At 44.1% G+C, this 13,091-nt stretch overlaps 1 protein-coding gene across 3 annotated transcripts in view; it reads left to right on the top strand.

The window, feature by feature from the left end:
* Positions 1 to 13,091, top strand: part of VPS16 (VPS16 core subunit of CORVET and HOPS complexes) — a 517,606-nt gene that overhangs the window by 135,057 nt on the left and 369,458 nt on the right. For all 3 annotated transcript variants that reach the window (XM_044302613.1, XM_044302614.1, XM_044302612.1), the window contains exons 5-6: positions 6,915 to 7,059; positions 9,220 to 9,335. In XM_044302613.1, the coding sequence (XP_044158548.1) occupies positions 6,915 to 7,059; positions 9,220 to 9,335 (261 nt within the window). The remainder of the gene's footprint in view (positions 1 to 6,914; positions 7,060 to 9,219; positions 9,336 to 13,091) is intronic.

The following is a 13,091-nucleotide window of genomic DNA, read 5'->3' as shown; positions in this document are numbered from 1 at the left end:
CCATTGAGAACTTGTGGTCAATCCTCAAGAGGCGTGTGGACAAACAAAAACCCACTAATTCTGACAAACTCCAAGAAGTGATTATGAAAGAATGGGTTGCTATCAGTCAGGAATTGGCCCAGAAGTTGATTGAGCTGAAAAAGAAAGGCCAACACTGAAAATACTGACTCTTTGCATAAATGTCATGTAATTGTCGATAAAAGCCTTTGAAACATATGAAGTGCGTGTAATTATATTTCACTACATCACAGAAACAACTGAAACAAAGATCTAAAAGCAGTTTAGCAGCAAACTTTGTGAAAACTAATATTTGTGTCATTCTCAAAACGTTTGGCCACGACTGTAGAGTCTGTGTCTATGTCCAGAGCTATATATATATAGTGACAACAATCCAAGCACAAACCTTTAGCTTGATGATTTGCAGCTAGGGGGAGCGACATTAACTCCGATGCCCCAACTGGGCTCAACCCTTAAAGAAACATTTTAAGGATGTAGCCATCGTCCCATTCAGGTCGGGTCAAAGAGCACTTGAGGCGTGTGGGGTCCGGGTCGCTGGCACTTGCCCTTGGATACTGATTGCCATGGTTTCAGTGGAGGTATCGAGGGCAAGGAGATATTGGTGTCCACCGGCGTCTGGGAAGGTATCTTGATCAGGGCTATATCCAGGGCTTTCCACCCGGTAACAAGGTCATTTCGGGTGTGAACTCTCAGGCGCTGACCTTTATGTGTGATAGAGAGACCAAATGGGTATAGCCAGGAGTTGGCTACATTTTTCATGCGTAGTTGCTCTAAAAGAGGTCGGAGGATTTTCTGTTTTGAAAGTATGGGTGGAGCTACATCTTGGTAAAGGGCAAGCTCTGATCCAGCATACAACACAGGGGCATTTTCTCTTGCACTCCCTGTGTGGCTGGTTCCCCAATAAGCTCTGTGAAGACCTTGAGTGACACTTTCTGTAGTGAGTCAGAAGACCAGGATTCGGGCAGGGACTCTGTTATCAGATTTGTGCCCTATAAGCTAAACATATGGCCACGCCGGTGCTAATAACATGAATCCTAAACTGCCCTTATTAAACCTGCTTGTGGCTCTATTAGCCCAAAAAACAGGTTTTTATGAGCTGTCACTCACCTACCTAAGGTGCCCAAGGGGTTTTACGTTAATCCAGGATGCCCGCCTGCACCCCTCGCCGTCTGGTGCCCAGCGCCGCCTTCCTCACCTCAGCGCCGCCTCCTCAATCCACCCGTCCCTCTGCCAGATCCTGCGCTTGTGCACTAGGTTCAGCCTGATGTGCCGCGGACTTCTGGCAGCGGCTTCGTTGAGCGAAGTGCGCATGCGCATCAGGCTGAGCCTAGTGCGCAAGCGCAGGCGCAGGATCTGGCAGAGGGATGAGTGGATTGAGGAGGCGGCGCTGAGGTGAGGAAAGCGGCGCTGGGCACCAGACGGCGAGGGGTGCAGGCGGGCTTCCTGGATTAACGTAAAACCCCTTGGGCACCTTAGGTAGGTGAGTGACAGCTTATAAAAGCCTGTTTTTTTGGGCTAATAGAGCCACAAGCAGGTTTAATAAGGGCAGTTTAGGATTCATGTTATTAGCACCGACGTGGCCATATGTTTAGCTTATAGGGCACAAATCTGATGACAGAGTCCCTTTAACATTTCATTTCCTGTTCTCCCGAGGTGCTCAGTGGATCGTGACTCGAGGGCTGTGAAATGTGCCATAATGGCAGAGCATGTGGCTTCTAGGCCCTCCATTCTCACCCCAATGTGTTTGATTTTATGTTTTAATCTCCGAAACCCCAGATAGAACAGGGTGTAGTGCCTGGGTGATGGTTGTCTTTGGAGGTAGCATCTAAGTCAGAGTCCCTTTGTTCGCTTGCTGCAGCGCTGTGTTGGTCTATCATCTGCGCTCTGAGCTGCCGCCAACTCCTCAGGCTCCATCTTTGCAGGCTTGGGCTGGGAGCTCGAGGTCTTCTGTTGCAGGAATCTATGAAGGTCCGACGTTTCTTTTATTTTATGCTGTTGTGCACCTGGCCGGTCAGACCTCCTATCCTTGCCGTACTTAACCATGTTGAAGCTGGATAAGGTGGATTTTCAGGCTGCTTGCAGGGACTGTTGTGAATGAGCTGTGCTCTCACACTTCTTCCTCCGTTAGCAGTCAGGCTCTGCCCCCGGCCACGTCCCTTTATTTGATGCTCTCCTCATTTTTTTATGGTCACCCAGCAAATAGTCTGACAGACGAACAATTGTATTTCCGCGTGACAACAGCAAGGAACGGGTTTTGCACCCTCAAAAGCACCTATTTGTCAGCGACACAATTAACTGACATTTAACTGTTGTATTTCCATGTGACAAATGGCAAGGAAAGGGTTTTACGGACCCCAAAATAGCCACGTGTCAGCAGCACAATTAACTGACGTTTCAACTATTGTATTTCTGTGTGACAATGGCACCATAATGTTCAGTACCAACCTGGATGTGGTGGTCTGGGTTCGCTCAGCACTAGTCAGAAAGTATGTGTAAACCTAGATTTATGCTTCTAAATTATTTCTATAGGTAATAGTCGATGTACATGGACTGATACATAGGCAAATTATCATGAATGGACTATTTGTTTCTTGTATGGGGATTAAAGATTGCTTTTGTGATCGTTCATCCCTATACAATTCATTGTTGGTTGGCAGCACATGTCTTTTTACACAAGTTGAAGTGCTACAGACAAGCACTGCCTTTAGATGCTGCATAACTGATGAACCACCTGCTAAATTAACGTGTAGTTCATTTGTTGGGTGATCATTGTTACGGTTTACATGGGACATATATCAGGACAATGATTTGTGAATGTTTGTTCTCTTTAATTGCCTTAATAAAGTGTCCATGTAAACGGACCCTTAGAATCCATTTATTTTTCTTCCTTTTAATTTGTGCACTATAGTCATACTTGCCAACCTTTGAAGAGAGAGCAATACCAGACATGGGAACAAAAAGTACATGGTACTTATGGCCCTTTTCAGTACATACCATAATGAATACGGACCATACTCAGACCCTCTTACAAATGATTTAGACACCATCTCTTTATGCAGATCCCAACCTTGTATATAGAAGAAATAGTTTTTATTGGCATTTTCTTTAAATTGGCAAGATGAGCCAAAATTTGCATTATTCCAAAGTATAACAATACGTGCCTACGCAGTAGGCTTGCTCATAATACAATAGTGTACAAGTACAAATTGCATATCTGGTGAGGTCTGTAACATATAGACCATAACATTGAGGGGTAAGGGGGGGGAGGAAAAGAAGGGAGGAAAGAAGGGGTTTGGGATGATCCCTAACGTAGTCTACCCAGGCCCAACCTTGTATATAAGCCCCAGATCTGACCCCTCTGTTTTCAGACTTCAGAATAGATACCAGACTACCATCTATACTGACCTCAGACCAGAAATTCGGCTACTCATCACTCTCATTTTCTGAACTTAGCTGGGACATGCTTTGGGAATAGACTCCATTTTCTGTGTGTCCTAAATTCCTCTCAATCCCTCCTGGAAGGAAAGAGTGGAATCTTTTCTGGCAAATGTTGCCATTACTGTGCATTCTGCTTGTCAGTGACCAGGCTAACAGATGTGAGTTGGAGGAAGGAGACTGTAGCATATCAAGCTCCTTCTGCAGCTCCATGTGCATATGGTACTTTTTCATTGAGGGCAGTGTCATCATTGGGACTAGTGAAGTCAGCCAAGGAAGGGAAGGAGTAGGAGCAGATTGGAACTCTGCAATCTGGTTTTGATTTCGAGGTTAGGTTCAGGCACCCTCAAACTACTGCCCTCCAGCTGTTGTAAAACTACAACTCCCACAATGCCCTGCTGTAGGCTGATACCTGTAGGCTGTTCGGGCATGCTGGGAGTTGTAGTTTTGCAACAGCTGGAGGGCCGCAGTTTGAGGATGCCTGGGTTAGATAGTGGAGCATGGCACACTATGATTTCTGGCTACTTTGACTATAGCAAAGAAACGATGACATTTGAATGTCAAATTACCTCACCAGCAGATCTTTCAAGTGGCTCAAGTTTCAGTTGGAGAACTTAGAAGATAGCCCAGCGATTTACGATGACAAATTGGCTTTTATGGGCTTTATTCAGGAGAAAATGGGTTAGAGATTGTGGGGTAAAAATAATGTTTTTCATTTTCACAGCAAATTTTTTATAAATTCTATGATGTGATATATTGGGGGTGGGGGCCTGTGCGATCCAACCGCCTCAAAAGTGTCACTGGGCATGCGCAGAGGCCAGTGACGTCTTCTTATCACTTTTGCCCTCAGGAGCGGTCGGATCGCACAGGCAGTAGGCGGTACTGCGCCTGCGCGAGATTTCTGCCAGGACTAACTGAAGATTCCAGGTGCCTAGCTTGAATGAATTAACTGACATAGCAGAGGGGGCGGTGCATTTAAACTAGACTGTGGGACGAGACTACATAGCGAGGAGGCGTTCTTGGGCTATAAACTAAGGCTGGATAGGCACTGCATGGGGGCGTTACTTGGCTCAGAGAATAACACCCCTCTGGGCACCGTCAGGGTTCATTTGCATAACACAAAGATCGCTTTTTTAGGAAAATGAAAGAATGAATATAAGAAAGAAAACCACTGCAGGAGAGAAGGTATTTTATTAAACATGGCAATGGTGAGAGCTTAATATGGTCAAACCAGGTGACAGATTCCCTTTAATGCGCAGTGGACTGTGCAAAGTGAAAATTGCACATTTTCCTCAGATATGGCATTTCACTGTCCAATATAGCCCAGATGGTGCCATCTGAGACACACCATACCCCTTAATTTTTTAGGCCAGTTCTAGCAGGTGCTGAAATGCCATAAATGTGCACACAAACTGCTGTGTGGGTACGCTCCAGGGTTTGGGAAAGACCACCATTTGGCTTTTGCATAACAGTTTTTGATGGATTGGTTTACAGACAGCCTCTGGTACTACCCCACTCAGCCTCTGGGGTAGTAGTACAAACATTTTCTGCGAACCATTTTTTTCTCTTTATGGAGATGTGAGGGCTTATTTGTTGTGGGATAAGTTTCCATTATTATTGGTACTATTGTGGGTATATAAGACTTTTTTTTTTATAATTATTTTTTTATTTTTGTTCAATTTTACACAATAAAAGTATTTTTTTTAAATAAAAAATCATGTTTTTGTGTCGCCATTTTCTGACTGCCATTTTTTTTTATTTTTCTGCTGATCGTCTTTTAAGGGATGAGTTTTTCTTTTCTTTGGTACTATTTTTCATTGATACTATTTTTTGATCTCTTGCTATTGTCCAGTTTGTGGGACGGGGTGATCAAGAAATAGCTATTCTAGAATGGTCTGTATTAATTATTTTATGGTGTTTACATGATGGGACAACAATTCCTTTGAAAAGGGACCTTGGCTTAATACATTTAAAACATAACTTTTACTGATAATATTTAAAATAACGGTGAAAAAATGGAAAAGAAAAAAATATATTATTAGGAGATAAAAATAAATATACTAGTAGACACACTGTCTACTAGTATATTTATTTTTATCTCCTAATAATATATTTTTTTCACACTGATTTGGAATAGTCTTACCAGTTCTATGAAGATATACTCGGTTAAGTGGCTACCTTTAGACCGTCCTAAATAGACAGGTGGCGTGGTCCATATAAATGCTGAAACTCTTTTGGGGGCAAAAAAACTAAATAGCCCTAAATAAATGCCCTAACATTGGTTGGGATAGGGCTTTGTCGTCCCTACCTAGCAATAATCGGAGCATCAGCCCCGATAGGGATGATCCAGTCAAGAACCTTTACCTTAAAGGGGCCTATTTTTCCCTAAACATATCCCTCTCTCTCATGTCCCAGCATGACATGTTTTGTCCCATCCCAGGACTAATCAGGGGATTAGTATATACAGGATGGTAAACAATATAAGGATAGGAAGCGTCCAACTGTATCGATCACTCCTCAAAATAAAAGGCTTTGAAAACGACAGTGGTCAATGCCTGCATAGGCTAGGGGAAGTGTCACGCTAAGCCTCTGCCTCACCGCCATAAATCAAGGAGGACAGCGGTGTGACACTTCCCCTAGCCTATGCAGGCATCGACCACTGTCGTTTTCAAAGCATTTTATTTTGAGGAGTGATTTTGTATTGTTGCAAATGCCTTGAGGCTGCCATGGCAACTATCACCCCCTGTTATCACAGCATGAGGGGCCAATGGATAGACAGAGGTAGCCCCTCCCTTTGCAAACTCCATAGATGCGGTGGTCAGCATTGACTGCGGCATCTGAGGGCTTAATCCACCGGCATCAGCGTTTTGAGAGATGCCGGCAGATACAGCAGGGGCCCGGGTGTCAGCAACAGCCTCTGTGCTGTTCAGGCGTGCACAGCTCCTCTGCCTGCCTGATCAGCCCTCTGTACATCTACGTTACTTTGCAGGAAGTCACTTTCCGCTGTGCTGTACATGTACGGCAGTTGTCAGGAAGAGGTTAAAATAGGGGGCAAATCACTATACACATGCCATAGAATTTGTAGCATGTCCTGTCCGTCACAGATTTCCACATTTCACCCATTCCTATGAAATTCATTTAAAATTCTTTAATAATATGGTTCAATGTAATTTTACAGCAGATTTCGGGTTTAATTTTGATTTGTTTGATGAGCCATTCTGACAAGACAGAAATCCAAGCACCATTGATAAAAAATATAATTGGAGAAATAAAAACAATAAAGCAGCATTTCCTAAAGGTGTTATTCAAATTTTGAATGTAAATCTGAACCTTCAGCATCCAAATTGTCACACTCATTGCTTGCTTGAATGTAATATATCTTATTTGTATAGTATGTGCATTGCAATATATTACTGTAATTTTAATCTACTAATTTGTAACTATGTCCGTTTTTATCTCAGGAAGTTAAGCAGAACCTGCTTCAGGAAACGAAGGTATTTCATTCTGAATACAGAACTGGCATTGCAGTTTTAACTGGAGCACTGAAGTTCACAATTGTGTCAAATATTGAAGAAGTAAAATTATGCAGGATGCCAGATGTTCCAGGTAATACACATTTTTGGATTGTTATGTCTTGCAGAACTGGGGGTAATATCTGCATAGAGTGTGTGTTTCTTCCAGGAACTTTCATTTCCTACCACACTCCAAATACAGTCTAATAGTTTAAAATTACATTGTGAGCATCATGGCCAAGGCCAGATGTGAATTGGGATTATCTGTAATCTAATATAACCACCATGAAATAAAAATGCCGTAGTTTTCAGACTATAAGACACCTTTCCCCCCCAAAAGTGAGGGGAAAATGGCAGTGCATCTTATAGTCCAAATTAGGGCTGAAACGATTATTCGAATAACTCGATTAAATCGAGTCAAAAAATTCATCGATGCAGTTTCCCTGCCACTGCTCCACCAATGAATGTGCCGGCCATATCCCACAGGGTCCCCCTCCCCCCCCCCCATCATTGGTGGCAGTGTCAGTTCCGATCGGAGCCCCAGCAGTGTAATGCTGGGGCTCCGATCGGTTACCATGGCAGCCAGGACGCTACTGAAGTCCTGGCTGCCATGGTATGTTAGTGAGCAGAGAGCAGCGCATTATACTCACGTGCGCTGTGGCCGCCGGTCGCTCCTTCTTCTGTCTGTGCGGCGGATTGCTAATGCTTACAGCATTAGCAATGCACCGCACAGACCTATGAGAAGGAGCGACCGCCGGCCACAGCGCACGTGAGTATAATGCGCTGCTCTCTGCTCACTAACATACCATGGCAGCCAGGACTTCAGTAGCGTGACTCCTGGCTGCCATGGTAACCGATCGGAACTGACACTGCCACCAATGATGGGGGGGAGGAGGGGGACCCTGTGGCCACTGCCACCAATGATTAATACTGGGGAGGGAGGGGGGGGGGGTTGCGTTACCAGAGGGAGCAGGCAGATCAGAGGCTGGGGGGAGGGGGGCAGGCAGATCAGAGGCTGGGGGGAGGGGGGGAGGCAGATCAGAGGCTGCTGGGGGGAGGGGGGGAGGCAGATCAGAGGCTGCTGGGGGGAGGGGGAGGCAGATCAGAGGCTGCTGGGGGGAGGGGGGGCAGATCAGAGGCTGCTGGGGGGGAGGCAGATCAGAGGCTGCTGGGGGGGAGGCAGATCAGAGGCTGCTGGGGGGGGAGGCAGATCAGAGGCTGCTGGGGGGAGGGGGGGAGGCAAATCAGAGGCTGCTGGGGGGAGGGGGGAGGCAGATCAGAGGCTAGGGGGAGGGGGGAGGCAGATCAGAGGCTGGGGGCAGGCAGATCAGAGGCTGGGGAGAGGCAGATCAGAGGCTGGGGAGAGGCAGATCAGAGGTTGGGGCAGGCAGATCAGAGGCTGGGGGCAGGGGGGGAGGCAGATGAGAGGCTGGGGAGAGGCAGATGAGAGGCTGGGGGAGAGGCAGATGAGAGGCTGGGGGGGAGGCAGATGAGAGGCTGGGGGGGAGGCAGATGAGAGGCTGGGGGGGGAGGCAGATGAGAGGCTGGGGGGGGAGGCAGATGAGAGGCTGGGGGGGAGGCAGATCAGAGGCTGGGGGGCAAGCAGATCAGAGGCTGGGGGGAGGCAGATGGAGAGAGAGTGGTTAATGGAGGCTGCAAGCACCACCTTGGCATTTATAAAGTTATTGGTTTAGAGAGGGGTTAATGAATGCACCTCCAAGGTGCTTTCATTAACCTCTTCAAACCAATAACTTTATACATGCCTAATGCCAAGGTGCTTCCATTAACCCCTCCAAACCCAATGGGCATGTATAAAGTTATTGGTTTTGAGGGGTTAATGGAAGCACCTTGGCATTAGGCATGTATAAAGTTATTAACCCCTTCAAACCAATAACTTTATACATACCTAATTACGTACGTTATTTTAAGTAGCTTTTTCTTATTAGATTACTCGATGAATCGAGAAATATAATCGATAGAATACTCGATTACAAAAATATTCGTTTACTGCAGCCCTAATCCAATTGCTAGTCAGCATCTAAGAGGCGAGGGGAACGGTGAGGGAAGCTCAGAACGTAGTTCACATAGGTGAACAATATGACCTGACGCCGTGCGATGCCAGGTTACAGTGTAGTCTCAGTGATCTGAGATTCGATTAAAAATATTTTTTTCTTGTTTTCCTCCTCCAAATCTTAGGTGCGACTTATGGTCCAAATACTGTACATTTTTTTATTTTGGGCTTTTTTTTCCCCAGGTCCTAAAGTGCGACCTTCTTGCTGGGCAGTTCTACTACAGGATAGAATGGCATTGATTTTAGTAGCCATAGGCAAAGATTTGTACCTCCTGGACAACACAGCTTGTTCTGTTATAGTAAGTGAAACAATTGTAATTTTGTATTGTTATATGTGAAACCTGTTGTCACTCTGTTGGACTTTGTATATATTTCTGAAAAAATAAATAAATAGAATGCAGGGGTTAATTTCCTGCTGACGTTTCCCATTTTCCGCTGGTTCACAGCTAAGGGATGGGGCTTAGTTATGGGGCAGAGCTTAAAGTTTAACTGTCACTTAAAGTATTCTTTATGTGTAGGGAGTACTTTTTGTAGTATACTTAATTAAGTTATTTTTTATCATTTTATAAAAAACATGCTCTAAAGTTGTCCCTCAGCAATGCTCTAAATGAACTTTGCTAAAGAAAGTCTGCAGTGTTCAGCGTGTACTGCACACTGAAGATGGCTCTTTGTTACATGCAGAGGCAAGCTCCTTGCGAAATTCGCTGATATAAATGTCTGTGTACTGAAAAACAATTTCTCCTTGTCTCCCTGCCTATTATGCTCACAGTTAGTGCTGGATACTGACAGTGCATCTCCCTAGCACATCCGGAAGCTACTTAGTGGATGCACCTGTGAGATACAGGTGAGATACAGGGACAAGACAATTATATACAATACATATATGTGTGTATATAACCGCCCCTATGTACTGTAAACATGTTTGTCTCTGTCTCACTGACTAGTACACTGACTGTCTGTATTTATCACTTACAGTTGTCCTCAATCTCCTCAGCAGCTTGTTAGTTAGTAAGCAGGGACTAGCACTGACAGCATACTAGGCAAGGAGAAATTGTTGTACACTATACAGGGACAGTTACAGTTTATTGATGTATGTAGCATAGAGAGTAGAGGCAGACTCATAAGCCGGTCTCTAAATGAAACGGTGATCCCTCATCAGTGTACAGAACCAGCTGAACATTGTGGATGGGATTTACTTATTTTCCTTAATTTATTTTTTTAAGACCCGAAGTGCACATATAGAGGTTTTAAGCTTAGCTATACAAATAAGGGCTCAATGAAAATAATGTAAACAGTAAATACTGCAGAGACTTGGAAGGAGTCACTGTAATTGGCAATATTAAAACTTGACGTGTATTATTATAGCTAAAAAGATAGAATTGAGAAATAAAATATACTAAAATTAGGAACCATTCACCATCTGTATGTTCAGCATCAGGAGACAGGTTATCCACAGGGAGAAACAATAGGGCAAAGGTTTGTAATATTGTGGTTGCACATGTCAAAGTGGGTCACTAATAACTACAGTATATTTGTCTTCTGTTTATGATTTGCTCCCTGAAAAAGATAAAACCCTGCCACATGCTAGTGTTACTTCACATATTAGCTATCTGCCCCAATCAACAGCACAGTCATTAGAGCCCTTCTGGTAGAGATGCAGCCAGAAACTGGGTAGCTGCACAGGACAGGATCCACTGGGTCCCTTTTGGACTACCCCAGCTACCCTCACAACTGGTACACTACATAAAGTTGCCACAGCCCAGATAATATACGTGCTCTGCTGGACTTGCTAGTCCATATTTACACTACAATCCTGTGGACTTAGCTAAGTAATGCCCACACTTCTAACTCCACTTCTCAAAACGAGATCAAGGTGGTCATCATTGATCACTCTATGGATTATGTACATTGATTATTGGCTTATCCTCTGGAGGAGAAGCAAATGTGAGTTCATTTTATTGACAATGAGCTTTTCTTTACATTGCATTTCAGCCCTACCCACATCACCTTCCTTGATTTATTACTAAGGAATTGGATGGCAGCATTTTCACATTTATGCACAGAAAAAACACTGCAACCAACAATTTGTTGGTTGGGAGAGCTGCCACCTCATGGACTTAAAAAGAGGCATCCCGAAAGGACCAATTTTTATGAGCCAGACTTACTTGACTTCAAATGGGCAGTGGATGATTTAATAGACAGCTTTATACAGCAACTTCTTAATGCTTATCATTCCCTAAGTTGTAAAAGTGAGGAATTACTGACCCCCCCAAAAAAGACAGACAGATCTAGACAATGGCTAACTAGTGGATGACCACCCCCTGATCACTTACCATAGGGGATGGAATATCTGAGATACAATCACAGGTAGAATACACTTGGCTTAAAAGAGATGTCCCCGGGACCTATAGATGTGGCCAGTATGTGGCCTGCGACTCTATTCAGACTGGGAGGAAATTCATGAGCCCGTCAACAGGCGTAACCTATTCCATCTTACATTAATTATAAGACAACAGGTGACGTGTATCTCTCCTCACGTGTAAATGTGGCATCCAATATTTCAGCAAGACAATTGGAGAATTTAGAAGAAGCATTGGTGAACACCTAGTTTGTGTCAGGAGGGGAGATGAAACCCCTGCATCTTGCCATACAGACAACACATGACTGCAGTGGTAAATGCATTACATTTAAGAGTATTGATCATGTACACCCATTCCCCAGAGGGGGGCAATTTGGATCTTTTCCGTAAAGAGGAGTAGTGGATTTTTAGACTTAAAAGGTTTGTCCGCTTCTTACTATTGATGACCTATCCTCATGATAGGACATCAATATCAGATTGGCGGAGGTCTGACTCCCAGCACCCCTGCCGATCAAAGCAGTGAGAGCAGTGTTCGTATAAGCGCTGTCTTCTCTTTGAACAGCTGTTTGGGTGCAGGGAGTCGGACCCTCGCCGATCTGATATCCTGAGGATAGATAATCAACAGTAAAAAGCAGACAACCCCTTTTGTACTGAGTAACCTTATGGTATAAATGACCATGTCTTACACGTTTTATTAACCAAAGAGAAAAAAGTCTCCGATACGTTGCCTGGACTCTTGCAGCTGCTGATCATAGAGAGTGACGTGGGTCAAAGTCACCATGTAATTCACAGTATTTCTTGTATAGGACCACGCTGCAGATTTTCTGGGATCCCTCTTTGCACCATAAGTCTCCTTCTACTTAACACGGACATGGAAAAAAGATGGATTCCACAAAAAGTTCTCCCCTAATCCACACAACCTGTAGAATACCAAGGGTTTGCAAGATAGTGAAGCACTTCCTCATCCGTTTCAAATAAAATTAATTTATTATACTCACAAGCATCCACTTGCAAAAGGCATATCACAAAGATAAAATCACCACGCTGCCAGACCCAAGTTTAGCAATTATGCTTTGTTAGGGGCGTCTAGCATGCCTCAAAACACAGCTGTTTTAAATCCCTAAAAACAATCCCACTCCCACTAGCTACCTCCCATATATCAGTATAAAAACATACAGCAGTAATACAAAACAGATAAAATACATACCCATATCTATACAGGATCACATAATTATATTCAGCCTCTACGTTCCTTTATTGCACTATTTCCCTTATCTTCCCCGAACCTCCATGAATACATTCATACGATTTACTCTTCCCTTCATTCATAAAACCTATTTCCAACGTCACATGTCACGTGTTTCCAAACACATGGGGAATCATAGCCAATCCCTATTTTGACTCCACCTACCCAAAGGTCCTCAAACCTATTCAACTACGGGAGCGGCAAAAAGAAGCATTATTTTTATGTAAATCTTACACTATACATTGTTTGATATCGCATTCTATATTCAATCCATGGGGATGAAGGGTACCCAATTTATACATCCATTCAACTTCACGTTTATTGATCTTCACAATAGGATCGCCCCCTCGTATAGGTGCCTTCACAATCTCCACTCCCACAAACCGCAGCCCTCTTGGGTTCTTCTGGTGAGCCTGCTTAAAGTGTAAAGACACACTATGCGTTTCAAGA

The sequence above is a fragment of the Bufo gargarizans genome, chromosome 8 (genome assembly GCF_014858855.1).
Source record: "Bufo gargarizans isolate SCDJY-AF-19 chromosome 8, ASM1485885v1, whole genome shotgun sequence".
Classification (NCBI taxonomy): domain Eukaryota; kingdom Metazoa; phylum Chordata; class Amphibia; order Anura; family Bufonidae; genus Bufo; species Bufo gargarizans.
This window is presented reverse-complemented; position numbering and strand designations above follow the sequence as displayed.